General features: G+C 40.0%; 1 protein-coding gene across 1 annotated transcript in view; it reads right to left on the reverse strand.

The window, feature by feature from the left end:
- The window catches only part of ZFHX4 (zinc finger homeobox 4), a gene marked incomplete at both ends in the record, with an annotated part of 126,989 nt that overhangs the window by 2,116 nt on the left and 107,754 nt on the right, over positions 1–17,119 (reverse strand). Inside the window, 5 exon segments of the mRNA XM_081996829.1 lie at positions 6,869–12,265; positions 13,089–13,206; positions 16,043–16,243; positions 16,387–16,391; positions 16,394–16,531. Of these exon segments, the coding sequence (XP_081852955.1) occupies positions 6,869–12,265; positions 13,089–13,206; positions 16,043–16,243; positions 16,387–16,391; positions 16,394–16,531 (5,859 nt within the window).

A 17,119-nucleotide genomic window follows, 5' to 3' on the forward strand; every position in this document is an offset into this window, starting at 1 on the left:
AATAAAGAAAGGAAGGTGTTTAGATAAGTAAATATCAACAGGAAATGACCATTCAAAAAAATTAACAGATCAAGCAATTAGGTCAATGCTATTCATTACTGGGGCACCACGCAGCTTACATTTTCATTTTTGTGAGTTTGAACAGGGCTTTTCTTTACCATGACAATCAGGTCAATGCAGTATTTGCTGGGAAATAAGTGTAATAGCACTAAAGTACTTTGACACAGGAACGCTGCTGTTCTTGGTTTACTTGAAGCATGCAGGCATGACGTCCTCCACCTCATTAGAGAAAGCAACCTAAGGATGGACTGGTTCTGCCTGGAGGGTGCATACACACAAGAAGTATGCCTCATAACTTAATGGAAGAAATCTTTTCTCTGTTTCAAGTACCAGATATAGTGCAGTTGCTGGTAACAGTCTATTAAAAAGCAACTTCTGTGAGATGTATAGTGGGTCAGAAACTTAGACGATGGCACAGGGTAGAAAAGGCATCTAACTGTAACAGGCTGTACATTACACCCATTGTCATTTCTTCAGGCAAGTAAGTTTTCTGGAGAAAAGAGCATACCATGTGTGTGATGCACACAGAACTGTAAAAGTGAAGCAATGTGGTAACAGCCTTACTAGCGCATGGATAAGAGAACAATAAATGCAGGCTCTGTAATGGAGGTTAGATGGGTATTAGCTACCAGGAAGCACTAATGGAGTGAACAAGAATGACATTTAAATCATCAATACCCAGGTGCTTAGCATTACTTAGGAATAAAGCAATTAGGATTCAAAGAGAATAATTATCAGATTTAACAAAGAGGCCATTTAATGTTTGTCACTGTGTCATTACTCCTATTTAATGGTAAGGGAACACTAAGGAGTTAAAATGCATTGTGAGCATGGATTAGATAGTATAGTGAAACAAGTCACAACAGTTATAATTAAAAAGTGGGTAATTGCCACAGTTACTGCACAATAACATTGAAGATGCTATTGCTTGCCCTTACGCATTCAACAGGAAGTAACAGGCAATTGTGTGTGGAGTCTTCTGAAAATATATATGAAATTATAAATACCATGGATGGAAGATGCATGAATGATGCAATTAGTGTGAACTGCTGCCCCAGCCTTGTCATGGTTATTTGGGCTTGTCAGCTACTTAGGACTTTCCCCATTACTTTCTATTCTTAACCTCCTCAACTATTACACATCATCTTGTCTTCAGTCTGCTCACACTGATGATGTCCAGAATAGCCAAGATCTATTCTGTTTTCCAGATATTTTTTGGAATTTATTTGAAATGCACAGAATTCAGTTAAATATCCAGACAGGCTGCAATAGAATAGTGAAAACCACCTTTTTTATTGGAAGTTAAATGTGGAACTGAGGGTTTCCAAAACTAAATTAAGAAAACTTGATGGAACTAATGCCCCATTTCCAGATGTGAGAAATGTAGAACAGAAAATTCACTAATCATGAAGAAACATTCTAATCCTGCTAACTCTTTTAAGTGACTATCAAAGAGGAGAGACTTCACTTTCTCTTGGAGGAATCAGAGGGCAAAAAATATAAAATTGAAACAATGGGCCAAAGCAAGCAGAGAACAGTATTTAGTGCCCTAGTAATAAAGAAAGTAATTGCTGCTGAATAAATTTCTCTCTTGATAGGATTTCAAAAACCACTCTGTACATATTATCCAGTGATGTGTGCATTCTTGGAAAAAGCTGCTTTGAAACTTCAAGGCAGCCCAAGCTTAAGTGATGTGCAAAGAACCTATGGTAATGACGTAGACACAAGTCTATCGGGCCAGATGGGATCCACCCAAGGGTACTGAGGGAGCTGGAGGAAGTGCTCACCAAGCCACTTCCCATCATTTATCATCAGTCCTGTCTAACCGGGGAGGTCCCTGTTGATGGAGGTTAGCAAATGTGATGCCCATCTACAAGAAGGACTTGTAGATCCAGGGAACTACAGGCCTGTCAACCTGACCTCAATGCTGGGGAAGGTTATGGAGCACATCGTCTTGAGTGCCATCGCACAGAATGTACAGGACAACCAGGTGATCAGGCCCAGCCAGCATGGGTTCATGAAAGGCAGGTCCTCCTTGACTAACCTGATCTCCTTCTATGACAAGGCGAGCTGCTTAGTGGATGAGGGAAAGGCTGTGGATGTTGTCTACCTAGACTTTGGTAAAGCCTTTGACACCGTTTCCCACAGCATTCTCCTGGAGAATCTGGCTGCCCATGGCTTCAACAGGTCTACTCTTTGTTGCTAAAAATCTGGCTGGATGTCTGGGCCCAAAATGTTGTGGTGAATGGAGTTAAATCCAGTTGGCAGCTGGTCGCAAGTGGTGTTCCCCAGGGCTCAGTATTGGGGCCAGTTCTGTTTAATATCTTTATCAATGGTCTGGATGAGGGGATCAAATGCTCCTTCAGTAAATTGGCAGATGCCATCAAGTTGTGCGGGAGCGTTGATCTGCTTGAGGGCAGGAAGGATCTACAGAGGGATCTGGACAGGCTGGATCGATGGGTCAAGGCCAAATGTATGAGGTTCAACAAGGCCAAGTACCAGGTCCTGCACTTCGGTCACAACAACCCCATGCAACGCTACAGGCTTGGGGAAGAGTGGCTAGAAAGTTGCCTGGCAGAAAAGGACCTGGGGGTGTTGGTTAACAGCTGGCGGAACATGAGCCAGCAGTGTGCCCAGGTGGCCAAGAAGGCCAACAACATCCTTGGCCAATATCAGAAATAGCGTGGCCAACAGGACTAGGAAAATGATTGTTCCCCTGTACTCAGCACTGGTGAGGCCGCACCTCGAATACTGTGTTCAGTTTTGGGCCCCTCACTACAAGACAGACACTGAGTTGCTGGAGCATGTCCAAAGAAGGGCAGCAAAGCCGGTGAAGGGTCTAGAGCACAAGTCTTGTGAGGAGCAGCTAAGGGAAGTGGGGTTGTTTAGCCTGAAGAAAAGGAGACTGAAGGGAGACTTTATTACTCTCTACAACTACCTGAAACGAGGTTGTAGCAAGGTGGATGTTGGCCTCATCTCCCAAGTAACAAGAAATAGGACAGGAGGAAGCAGCCTCAAGTTGTTCCAGGGAAGGTTTCGACTGGATATTAGGAAAAATTTCTTCACCGAAAGGGTTGTCAAACATTGGAACAGGCTGCTCAGGGAAGTGGTTGAGTCACCATCCCTGGAGATATTTAAAAGACGTGTAGATGTGGTGGTTAGGGAAATGGTTTAATGGTGGACTTGTCAGTTAACAGTTGGACTTGATCATCTTAAAGGTCTTTTCCAACCTTAACAATTCTGTGATTCTATGATGACACTAAAAAGTTCATAGAAACAGTATTAATTGCTAGAAGCAAGATCAAGCACTAGTTTTCTGCAAGGGATCATAGGCAAAAAAAACAAAGCTAAGAAGAAAAGAGAATGTGAATTTTAAGAACAGCTGAAAACAGTAGGTGAACCCTTCAATCTATGGTCACCTAGAAAATAAGAAGGGGCTTGAAGAACAAAGACGAGCCTGAAGTAAAATTCTATATGACTTAGAATTCCACTAGATAACTCCGTATTAGGAATTATTCTGAGCAAACATAGCATTAATTTTGAGACCTTGCTCAGCATTTGATGCCCACAAGATGGTATAATTACATTATCTAGAGAAATGTATCCCCCAGGTGAGAGGATTCTTGGACATATCATCCTAGAACCACATAATAATTCCGACATTAAAATCCACTTGGTTTGGAACTGAATTTAATGTTAATGGTTCCTTTTATTCAGAAATTTTGACAAATCTAATAATCATTGCAAATACAAGTCCAGTTTGAGCACTACATAAAGAAGATAAAATGAACTGTAGTTTGAATATTTCCATCTTTTGTGATTCAGCATTATTTTCAAGTGTTCCATTTAAAACTTTTTGTAAAAGCAAATATTGCCTTTAAAAAAGAGTAGTATTTTGCAAAATTTAGCTGGGTACATTTTTGGAAACCCATAAACAATACTGGATGGAAGAACATTAAATTGAAATCCCTCATAAACTTGTATTAAACAGAGAAACTAATCAGGCTAATTTCTCTGTCTAGCATGAGTAAAATGATACACAAAAGAGAATTTTAAATGTGATGTTTACTAGTTCCCTGTCTTGGCAAACAGCAAAAGTATTCTTTAAAAGTGAGGTTATTACTAATGTTGACATTGTCCTTTAAACAAACTTGTAGAACAGAATGGATGGGCTTTGTCACAGGAAATAGTTACCAACCCTATAAGCATCAGTGCAAACAGGTAAATATTTGAATATAAGGGATCCAGTGAGACTTCTTATGAAGTGCATTTCAGGTTTGGGTCAGGAACAGAGGAAATACACACTTGCAGTGGAATTCACAAGAAGTAGACTTGAAGTATAGGATAATGAGTCATCAGTGAGTTAGCTTCAGAAAATCCTTCATGCAAAGAATGATGCAGAAGTCCTGCTGGCTGAGAATATACGTGCTGATAGAAGAAGAACTGTAGACAAAGAAAAGCTTGCTTGGAAGTCTGCTTCCAAAAAGATGCTTCTTAAAGAATTCTTAGCAGCGAATATGAATGTGAACCATCAACCAAAGCAGGGCAGAGAAGAAAATAGAAATGGGTTAATTAGGTGCAGAAAATACTAGTGTTGAGCACGTGCTGGAAAACTTCTGAGTATATTACTGTTTTTCTATGATGAATGATTAAAATAATCTATTTTTTTTCCATTCACTATAACTGCTCCGTTATGTATCATTAGGGAATGGAGATTATGCATGCCAGTATTTGCCAGGCAACAAAAGGGGGATGTAGGGTCTATTTAGCATATGGCAGAAGAAAAAGTTAACAACAAGATTATACTAGCTAGTTTACACAGTAGGCTTTGCCCACAATAGGGTAATTAACCTTAAGAAGATGCAAGATGAAAGGGGGTACCAATCCATCTCAATTGGCAGTACACTGTCTACGCTATGGTACAAATGATTTAAATTTATCTCAAAGAAGAAATATTTGATGGAAATTGGAAAATCTGAAAATTGAATTGTTATAGACCAGTTGGCCTGTAATAATACCTTTTGTATTATTAACAGGAGAATTTACATACTCTGAGGCTACATTGATACTAGCAAGTTAAACAGTACCAGGGAACATTTCCCTAAAAGTGAAATTAAACCATCTGTAAAGTTAAACAGTAAGAATGGTCACTGGCACTGTTTTGGCCTGGGACAACTAGCATTCTCCTAAACAACTCCTGAGCACAGCTGAGAGGCTATCACGAGTCCACGACCATTCCCAAGACTCACTTTGCATGGGGACTTCCTGTTTTTGAGAGTACAAGAATGTAATATCTTCCCAGGAAAATTTCATTTAGTAGTATGTACAAAGCCTGAGTTTTCTGGAGCCCACTTTACCTGAAAGGCAACCCAACCAAAGCTATTCAGTGAGGTTACATGGAGAAACCATATCTATAATTTCAATGAACAACGACCAGCCATTTTTGGACCTGGACACTGTATGCCATTAAGAAGGAAATAGAGCAACTTTATATTTCCTTTATATGCTCTCTCTGTGCCAATAACTGTTTGACAAAAGCCAGAGGGCACTCAGCCAGAGACTCCATTGTGGAAGGAAAGCCGTTCTGATCCAATGAAGAGAAAAACAAGATGCTTTGACCACCACTTAGGGAAGCAATAACGTGATCATCATCAATCAAAGCAAAGCTGGGTAGCAGAGAAGACATTGCTACAGCCTTAGTATGTCTAAAAACACTGGTGATTAAGCATCTACCTTACTTGCCAAAGCAAGTTGCTTTCTAAATAAAAGTTTAGAGATGAACAGCAAGTGGAATTACTAGATAAAATGAGGTGAGGGGTCTTCACCGGCTCCCTAACTCTGCTGTGCACATATTTGATATGAATGTGTAAAGTTAGAAGATGAATGGGAGAGCTTCAAACTGCAAGGCTGCACTCACAATGAACTCTAACTGTAAAATCGGAGCCTAATGCATGAAAATAAATTAGGTTCATTCTTTGAGGACTAAACAAATCATTCTCCAGAAAACTTGATTCTCTAACTTCAGTGAAACTTATTGCAAGAAGTGCTTTCCAATGTGAGCAAAAACCAGAGTCAAACCAGAGTCAAAACAGTCAGTAAAACAGTGTTCAGTTGAAAGTGCAAGCCCAAATGAAGTGGTACATGTCTGCAATGACTTTACAAACTAGGAGTAGGAGATACTTAGCACCTCCTAGAATTTGGACCGCAATGAAACAGCCGTTACAAATCACCTTCAACAAAAACCTTGTTATCTTAGCAGGCAGTTATTCACAAATATAATAGAGGGTCTTGGACAGAATTTTATTTCAAATATTTATTCTGAATTAAACAACAGATTGGCCTGGTCTAAGGGGTGGAACAAATGCTTGATGAACAAATAATGTGATAATTACTATTTTGTTCTTCATCAGATGTTACTTTAAGTATTTGCATACAAGAAATTTGCATACAAAATTCTAACCCAAGTTTTGCCTAAAGGAGTGTCATTCAAAACAAAAAAAAGCATAACAATGCTATTGTTATATTGCTTTTATTACAGACACCTGATATGGACTAAAAACATTTCTGTCAATTAGATTTCAATTAAAATTATTTTTCTTTTTTTTTTACGAAATCAGAGATATCATCCAAGCTATGGCAACAATTGAGAATTGCACTGAACACACCTCACAGCAGTACTTATTAGCTACTCTCACTAGTCTCACAAGCATGACATGAATGCATAATATGCTGTATTTTAGAAGGGGATGGTGACTATGCAAGATAATCAAAGTAATAAAATGAGAAAATCATCCCCTTATAGACTTACTGTTTGAACTTTGTGGAAATCCAGGTAACGAGGATGGACCATTCATTCCAGGCAGAAGAACAGGAGGAAGGCCAGGGAGTCCTGGATAAGCTGCTGGCAAACTGATACCATGAAGAGAACTGCTGTCCATCATGCCTGGCTGCTGTACTGTTAATCCTAGCACATCAGTAGCCTTCTTTATGCGATCCAATTCTTGCTGTGCCATCAGCTGTCTAACTGTCGTAGGAGCTAAATAATCTTTCTCCCGATCTAGCTGACTTCCCACGGTTTCTCTCACTTTTGTAATATGTTGTTTAGAAAAGATATGATCTCTTATTGACAAACGCGCAGAATATTTCACGCCACACAGGGAACATTCTGGCTTTGTCCCATCAGGTCCAGTCTGATTTATCATGAATGGCTTCCCTATGTTAATTTTGAATTTCTTTTCTTTAGCCCGGGCATTCTGAAACCAGACCTGGACCACACGTTTGGGCAGGCCAATCTCATTCCCTAGCATTTCACATTCTTGCATTGTTGGAGTCCGGTAGTCACTAAAGCAAGCCTTGAGAACTTTAAGCTGAAGGTTACTCATTTGTGTTCGGAAACGTTTGTGGCCTGGCCGATCACTGTTTTTGGATTTAAAGGGATTGCTAGCTCCAAACGGGTTGGGTGAACTTGGATCAGCTATGCTTGAAGTTTCACTGCGGTCGGCATTATCATCAGGGTCATCAGTAATGTAGTAACTTTGGTCATGATCACCATCTTTTTCACTGAAATGTATTGAGGGGCTTGTTAGGGAAAAGAGAAATTTATCATCAGTATTCTCATTTGTAGGTGTAGTTGCAGCTTTTGGTAGCGTATCATTCACAAGTGTTTTTGGTTCTTTGGGAGGTGATGCAGGTTTTGCATCCCCTGAACTCCCAGTCGTGCTTTCCATTTCATTGTTCCCCTCATCCCCTGTTGTGGCATCACTAATTGCTGTATTAATTGATGAAGTCTCATCAAAGTCAGTCTTGTTTTGATCGTATCCAGAGTCAGCAGGAGGGGCATTCAAATTTTCTATATCCTCACTAGACTCTGCTTTAAAAGAAGAAGGACTTAAGAGGTTCTTCGGGGACATTTCTGCAGTTTTGCTAACAGGGGTTGATACAGTGGAAGCTAATTCATTTTCACTTGATAATTCAGTTTTTGTTAATGACAGTGATGGGTAGTCAAAAAATATGTACTTTTGTGGACTTTCTCCTCCATCTTCAGTTGATATCAAAGGACTTGGAGGCAAACTATAACCAGCCTGTTTGCCTTCATTCCAATGCCGAGAGCGAATGTGACTTTCTAAAGCTGATTTTGCTTTAAACAGAGCTCGACAAAAAGGACACCTTTTATGGGACTGGGCTGGACCAACTGCACGGAATTGTCCCTTTCTTTCTCGGGCTCTTGTGTTCTGAAACCAGACTTGTACGACTCTCTTTTTCAGTCCCACTTCACGTGCAATGTGATCTAGCATCTTTCTGGTGGGGTTGGAATCTAGTAGGTACTTTTCATAAAGTATTTCCAGCTGCTCTGGAGTAATTGTAGTTCTTAAACGTTTATCACGATGTTGATCTTCTCCACTGTTTCCTCCCTCTTTCTCACTACAGTTATTGTCTTCTTTTTCATCTAATTTTCGTTTCAGGGAACCAGAAACTGTAGCAGGGTGTGCTGTATGTGATGAGCCAGTTTGTGGTGGCATCTGAGCAAGAGAACTATTAAGTAACTGTCCAGTCATCAAGGGATTATTTGGGTCAAATATCATATAGGGCATATCCATTGGTCTTTCTAAAAACTGTGAGTGAAGAAATTGGTTTTGGGCTGCTAGGAAATGCATGTGCTGGTGCTCTTGCCAAAGTTCTATAGTTGGAAAGGCAACTGTACACTGATCGCATTGGTACTGTAATAACTGAGGAGGTAGACTGTTCTGTAGAGAAGTCATTGAAATTGGTAAAGGGCTGGAAGGAACAGGTGTGGTTTGTGATGCAGAAGGAGGTCTCCCCACTATCTGTGACTGTTTTTGTTGCTGTGATTGAGAAGCTGAGGTCTGGGGGTCAGATGAGGTTACTGGAGTAGACTGTACCAGTTTGGTGCTTTGGGAAGTTGTGTCGGTTTGCTTAGTGATGGTTTCATTTTGTTTTGGTTTTTCTGTGGACTCTGGTTTAGGAGAAGCCTTCTCAGGCTCTGGTTTGGGTGATGGAATCAAAGGAGTACTAGAGCCAGAGCCGGAGCTTGCTGCTGTGACTGCCAGGCTTTTTGATGAGTCATTTTGGCCAGAAACTGTACAGTTCTTATACACTGTTTGATCAGAGGCATCCATTGAATCTTCAGTTTGGCTTTCATCTTGAGCATCGTCATCTTCGTCTTTATAACACTGCTTTTTCTGATGTGTAATTAAATCAAAGATCCTGGGAAAGACCACACTGCACTTTTTGCACTGATACTGCATGTTACTAGTTCGAATGTAACGCTCATTTGTCAGTTCCCTTTTCTCATTGTCTTTAGTTTCAGCTTGATTTTCATAACTTTTGCGAGCTTTTTGTCGTGCATTTTGGAACCATACGACAATAACTCGAGTAGGTAGGTTAAGTACAGTTGAAAGTTGTTCAATTTCATCATCCTTTGGATAAGCATTTGTGTCAAAGAAGTCTTGGAGGACACGAAGCTGGTAGTCAGTGAACCGAGTCCTAGATGATCTCTTGCTGAAAGATGCATCAGACTTGTAAGGTTCTACAGCTGAAGGTTGAGGATCTATTCTGATATCTTCCAATACTGTTATGGGAGGGTTGCTGAAGTTATATGGAGAATCTTTATTTCTCTGTCGCTCTTTAAAAAGCGTGTTACGAAACCAGTGCTTGATAACTTTCTGTGAAAGACCAGATTTCTCAGCCATTTCTTGGATCTGCTCTTCACTGGGAGAATTGTTAATATCAAAGTAAGCCCGCAAGATTTTTAACTGGTCATCTGTGATTCTTGTACGTGGACGCTTGAACTGAGAGTGCCGCAGGAAATTGGGGTCTAATCCCAGCTGCTGCTGACAAAGCTGGGTAAGATCTGCAGATAAAGTATCCATTGGTGGCAACTGGAGGGCAAGCTGAGGAGGCAATGCAGGATGTTGCACTGGCTGCATCATAATTGGAGGGAAAAGCGGGAGATCAAGTGAAACGGGAAGCTGGACTTGAGGTGGGGCTGATGGTGGCGGTGGTGGAGGAGGAGGTGGTGGCGGTGGAGGAGGTGGCGGTGGTGGTGTGGGCGGAGGAGCTTGCAAAGGAGTGGGAGTTGTGTTTTGAATTTTTCCAGCCCCAGCTGAAGAAGGCTGAGAAGGAGTTGGAGGAGGAGGTGGCGGTGGTGGTGGAGGAGGCGGTGGTGGAGGAGGTGGTGTTTCTGGAGAAGATGGAGAAATTGGATAAAGCTTGTCATATGCCTCCCTGTACTGTCGGGCAAACTTTTCTAATGCTCCATATGGAAAAAACTGTCCATGCACATGTTCTTGATGACTTTTCAGAATAAGAATGTTGGAAAAGAGCTTACTGCAGGTTCCACATTCCAGTTTGTCTGTGTTTTCACCTTCACCAGTCTTGCTTTTTTTCTGCACTTTTTGTCTGTTCTCATTGTATTGGATAACTAATTCAAACCCAAAGTTCTCCAACAAAGCCTTGGCTGCATTCCCCCTTGCTCCAGAAGCTATTCTGGGCGGTGGGATGGCTGGTTCTGAGGATTTTGGTTTCTTCATATCTTTGTTTTCTTTTAGTCCTTCATTCTCATTAGTAAATTCTTGCTTTGGCTTCTCTTGTTTCTCAGAAATTTCTTCTGACTCCTTATATGATGGCATATCCTTTATCAGCTGGCAGTCTGTACTTACCAAGGTATTTTGCTCTGCTTTCATCAGCTTACTACTTTGCTGCTGCTGTTTTTGGGACTGAAGTTGGGGTTGGGTGGATTGATACTGTTGTGCTTGCTGCTGCAGTATTTGTAGCTGGGTTTGGCCAACATGGTGCTGAGTTTGTATCTGCTGCTTCAAATCTTCTAGCAGTGATCCTGTCATACCAGCCATTCCGGGCATACCAAATGTGGCAGAACCAGGCAAACCCAAATCTGGGCTTAAGCTAAATTCTGTCCCAGGTATATAGAATGGGAAAAGGAACTGAGGCTGTTGAAATTGCAGCAGTGCTTCTGGTGTCATTGGAAAGTGAGGCAAAAAAGCTGGGTTTAGAAACTGGGGTTGAAAGAACGCAGCTTGCTGTTGCAGTTCATGCTGTAGTTGCATTTGAAGTTGTGCTGGTGACTGGGGTGGGTGATGTGTAGGCTGAGCAGAAATTAATTCAGAAGCTTGCTTTTTATTTAATTCTTTGGCATCTAAATGTGTTTCTTTGCTGTTAACTGCTGGTAAGCTCATAGATTCTAGCATTCCTTGGCTGGGGCTATTAACATTCCCTGCTACACTGTTTCCACTACTTATATTACCACTTGGTTCTAATTTTGCAGCCCTTGCCTTTGTCTGATGAAGTACAGATCTCATATGGATTTCCAATGTAGAACTTTGGCTATATGCAACATTACAAATGCTGCATTTGTAGGGTTTGTTGTCAGTGCTGCTGTTGGTTTCTTGAGGGACAGGACTTGATGCTTCCTGCAAAACCTTTTTGAGTTTATGTAGATGAGACACTGAGTTATAATGGACTAAGAGAATGTTCTTTTGGGTGAAAGACTCTTTACACACTGTACACTTATACGGGCGAGATGGATCTAGAAATTTTTCCATAGTAAAATTTGGCCCTTTTCTAAAAGGTAAGGTCCGCTTTGGTTCTGAGCCCATCTCGTCTGGAATAGAGCTACTATCGCTTCCTACAGGACTTGCTTTACCTTCCTGGTCCATCTCGTAATCTCTTTCTATTTCCTGTTCTAGTGCATGATCATCTTGTGCCATACTTTCACTTTCTGCCCAGAGTTCACCATTGACAGGTAAAGATGCACACAGCTGCTGAAGTTCAGCTTCATTGAGTTCAGGGTGGCCTGCTTCCAAGTGTTTTTTTAAAGCCTGGAATGTACGGAAGCTACGTTGGCAAAGGCTACACATGGTAGCTGCCCGAATAGCATGGTACTGGGAATGTATCTGAAGCTTCTGCATAGTCTTAAAAGCCAAGCTACAATGGTTACAACGGTACTTATAGACATGGCGGTCAGAAACAGAGAGCTGTTGCTTCTTCTGCTGTTCATTTAGCTGATCCGTCATTGAGTCAGTGGTTTTTATATCTTTACTGTTGCTCTTATTCCAGTCTGGTGTTTCAGTAGATTCCTTGGGTGGCTTTTGTTCCTCAGTCTTAATTTCCATTCCAGTTTTTGATTCATCAATCCCAGGGGTAATTTTCTCATCCACAGGACTTTCACCTAGTTAAAAAAAGTTAAGTGTCTTTTACACAAAGAGAAGAGAATAGCACACAGTATTAATGTGGGGTTTTTTTCATCAGAAATCAAGAGAGGCACCTAGTATGCCACGTGCTGGCCTAGCAAAGTATAGTGACCCATCCTTGCCCCAGAGAATAAAGCAGACAGGACCGACAGGAGGTTTAAAAAAAGTAATAAAATCCAAACATGATAATCAGAATGGCAGTGGCAGTTGGTCTGGGAGTGGCACAGGGCTTCCCTTTGTCATAAGGTAGGAGTTTATTGGTACAATGGGAGCACGAAACAAGACAAAGAAACAAAACAGTAGGAAAGAGGGAGGGATTAGAAATGGGGTCAACGGGTAGGACAGGTGATCAGAAAGGAGGAGGAAAGTGATCTGAGGAGAAGATCATGCTGTGAGAGGTAGCAAAGCAGCTTCCTGACACAGAATACAGTAAATGTCCAGGATAAGAAACCTGCTATTTGAAAGGTCGGCATGATCATTTGCCTAACGTTCCCCATCGATGTTGGTGCCACTGTCTTTTAGGACTGAGTCTTATTTGCGGTTTAAACAAGGAGGGTCTTACCCTCAAGGTGGCTAGGCCACTACCACAAGCAACATACACTCAGTATACACGTGCATCCTAGTAGCTCTGCATGGATGCAGTCAGCCAAACTCAGGCCCCTTGTTATTTTTCTCTTTTTATCTCTGTGGCTATATGCAAGCCAAAAAAGGAACCACTTTACTGAGAAAGAAATAAGTGGTTTTTAAATTTCTAAATAGCCCATGCCTAGCTTTTACATGTCTGGGCTTTTTCTTGCATACCTGGATATTTCCCAGATCCCTCAGCTGTAATGGTTCCAGGTGTGTCACGTTCAGATTTCTCTGAAGCAGCTGCTGGCAACAGCATACTATTGGGCATCATGACATCTGGTACAGGAACCTTTGAAAACCAAGAACACAGTATTATTACAGGAAAAGTCACACTATTTAATACTATACAACAGTATGAAATTATAATTCAAAAGATCCACTACATCTGCATCAAAGACTGCCAGTACTAAACCAAGATCTTGATTCAGTCCTTGATAATAGTTTCTAACAGACCAAAAATCCAGACCATTGGGTGCCTCTTGGTGGAAAATCAACTCAAAATAATCCACAATAAGGTGATGCTATAGAACTACATACACTCAATATTTCATTGGTCTCAATGTCACCACAAAGAACTATGTCCGGTTGGTCAGATTTATAAAAGAAATTCTCCTCGGACATCCTCCAAAGACAGAGATCATGTTGAGTTATGGTCACCAGTCAGTTCTTGACTAAGGGCATTCCCACTTTGCTTCACTTTCATTATTTTTAAAAAAAATGCTGGACTTTCCATGATCTTCAAAAGAAAACTGTAAATTTATTTTCATGCAGAAATGGCAACTTATTTCCATTTAAATTAAAACTTTTTCTTGTCTTCAGTTGCTTATGCATTTTCTTCAGACTGCTTTACTTGCTGTGTTATGATTTCAAATTATAGACAGAAACCTTTGAAGGATGTACTATTATAGGTGTCTGATGATAGTACTCAGTTTAGTTAAGTTGACATGAATATTTGCTCAACACTACATGTTTTCCTTTTGCTTAGCTGTATAAAACATACTCATATCTGAAATAAAAAATTGATTAGGGGTTCAGACTAACACTTAGCAGGACTGGGTTCAAACTCGTGCATTGCCAGATTCTGTCTAAATGACCTTGGGTAAATCAGTTCAGACTGTGCTGCAGCTCCTCATCTCTAACATAAGGATAGTACTCCCTTACTTCATACAGAGGTAAAAAGAATATCCATAGGAGAGATTTTTGAGTGGTAAATTACTATAATAATGGAAGCTACATATACTACTACGTATGAGGGAAAACACTCTTTCTTCCTTTTTAACAGTTTAATAACTTATTATAAACTTTTATTAGGGTACATAAGAATTATATATATATATACACATGTATGCATGTATGTATTTATACCAATTGCTTATTGGAAAAAATATTCTAGACATATTTTAAAAAGCCCTGGGTTTAGTATATTTGTAATTTAAACATGGCATTAATAGCATCCTCTCAGAGGACTAGTGACTTTGATTTTGTTTGGGAAGGAAGGACTTAAAAAAATTATGTAGGTAACAGTAAATGTCTCAGAGAAGAAAAATTTGCTATAAATGGCATTTCTTTTGTCATCTGAGAGTTCAGATATGGACAGAACATATTAGCGTTAGCAACTAGGACAATTTAGGTGATGCAGATTATGTTTTGCAATCTCTTTTTCTGTCAAACAACCTTTTTTTTTTTTCTCTCAGAGACAGCGAGACAAATCCCCAGCACCTGGAGAGGAGAGGAGAGGAGAGGAGAGATTTCAAAGTTGCCTCATTGTCAGCATAGAAGGAATCATGGAGAACTTGAGAAAGCGGCTGATAATTCTCAATATGGAGGGTGTTTTTCCACAATTTTCCAGTTTCCTGAAAGGGTCTGGGAAAGTTAAATTTCTATGGCATTTTCCTTGTGGTGGGCCAAAATTACATGGTCTCTCAGAGCTATAGTTAGTAGAAAACCAAGGAAAAGAAAGGGAGAAACAAAACATTAAACCGATTTTGTGGATCCCCAATTCTGTATTGCTCATCAGCACTAGGCACAAGGAACCTTACACCTTCAGTCTAAGAGATCTTTCAGTTCTTTCTTTTTTTTTTGCCACTTCGGAATGAGGTGGTAGGCCTACAACCACAACCATATAAATGAAGGAGGAGTCCATGAATACAGAAATAAATCCTTAAGAAGGTGGTTCCTTGAGATTTCCAAGTGCATTTCCTTCTAAAAAGGCAAGACAACCAGAATCAGGGTGTCTTAGGAGGTCTGTTTTCTAACTGAACTTATTATGTAATAATAAATACTTTTTATACTTGATTGTGTCTTTACTGACATTGTTTTGAATGGTGCTGAGTCATTATTTTTCACCGAAATTTAGTATTTTGACATAGTTTGTGCAGTTTTGCAGTGAAGAACAGGGTCTTCCTTGTGAGGTTGGAATGGAATTCATCCTCCAAATAGAGTTTGCTGGTTATAGCATACTTCCCAATCATGAAGAAGCCAGTTCAAGTCCCTGGCTGATCCAGGGTAGGTACTTGAAATCAGATATTCCATATCCTAAAGAACTGACCTAACTGGATTGCTACCTATTCTTGGACTTGTCTTTCTGTTTCATACTCACATTTTATTCGCAAAAAAACTAAAGGGTCTTTTATGCAGAGGCAGAAAGAAACTGGACATTGCACACAAGAAGATAATCGTGCTCTCCCGTTAGCACCACTATTGATATTTCACAGTGAATTTCATGTAATATGATGTAAGTACAGCCCAGCTATACACAGGAATTCTTCTATGTTTGGGAACTACATTCTACAAGGAACTCCTGTTATTTTACAAACAGGAGTCACAATACTTCTGAGACCTGGATATTACTAGACCCAATTTACATGTGTGCACTTAGAGACATTGACGGGCTTGATTTCTCCAAGGTTAACATCAATGAGGAACTGCAGGTTTTCAGCATCTTTGAAATCCACCTTCAGTCATTTTCCCAAGGGACATCAGTGACTGGATGAGCTGGCAGCAGAACCTAGGAGTCCTGACCCACTCCCCTCTCAGGCTACCTGAAGACTGTAACACAGCAAATACGTTGCCCAGAGGCCTGAGTACATTCCTGTAGCATGTGCATCAGTACTTGGAACACTTACTGTCATGAGCAGTTTCTCCACACAGTCAGGGGACACACTGTGCAAATGGGTCAAATGAAGCTGGAGATGCATTTTGTTGCTGAGGACATCCTGGCAGAGGGGGCAGCAGATAACAGGTTGCATTGAATGCTGTGACAGGACATGCATCTGGATACGATTCGGGTCCCTACTATTGTAGTTACAATAAGGACATTGATAGAACTGAAAAAAAAATCAAATTAAGATGCAGGCTGTTAGTCAGTGTGCTTTTTATAACTTGCTGATATTGCTATTTTAACAGCATATCATCTCTGTTTCATCCTTGAGTTATTTGAAAGAGTTCTGGAATACAATTAAATTGTTACTTGTTTTTTACCTGCTCATGACAAAATTTATTGTCCTCTGGAGGTTTCGATTTTTTAGCTGCACCATCCTCTTCTTTTGCCAGAAGAAGCTGTTGTGCCCCTACCACAGTGTTCACTTTTGGTTCCTTCTCTGGTGTGACTACTCCTGTTCGGAAAACATAATGTTTAAAAACATATTTTAAACTTTACACTATCCTGGTTTACAAAGAAGCTGTCATCACAGAAGTCTGTATTGTCTTTGAGAGTCTTTTTTTTTTTTTTTAAGTTCTGAAAAAAAAATATAGTTGAATAAAACAACTCTGGTAAGCACAAAGGTGAATATACACTTTTATCCTTGATGGAGACTCTATAAATACATTTAAAAATTGACTCTTCTCTACTGTTTAGATAACCTTAGGTTGCCTTTAAAGATTAATCAATAATGTTCTTTCTTTAACAGCTCAGTATGAATTTATGTATTACATTTAAACAAATCAGCTTTTGTTTAAAAATCCCGTTTTCCAAAATAATTAATTTGCTGCTGTTTAATTACTCTCTTTTCTGAACTGTCTGAGCAATATAATTATTGTGCTGTTTTGATAACTCCTGCCTGGTTACAATTCTGAAGCTAAATATAGTGAGGCTTTAAAAGAAATACTGTGGAGAATAGGATTTCAGAGCTAACTTAATATTAATTATATACAAAGATCAGTCGTTTGGGATTGCCTTAGATGTTTACACTGTGAATTTTTAT

This window comes from Phaethon aethereus (genome assembly GCF_964289735.1).
Source record: "Phaethon aethereus genome assembly, chromosome: 2".
NCBI classification, from domain to species: domain Eukaryota; kingdom Metazoa; phylum Chordata; class Aves; order Phaethontiformes; family Phaethontidae; genus Phaethon; species Phaethon aethereus.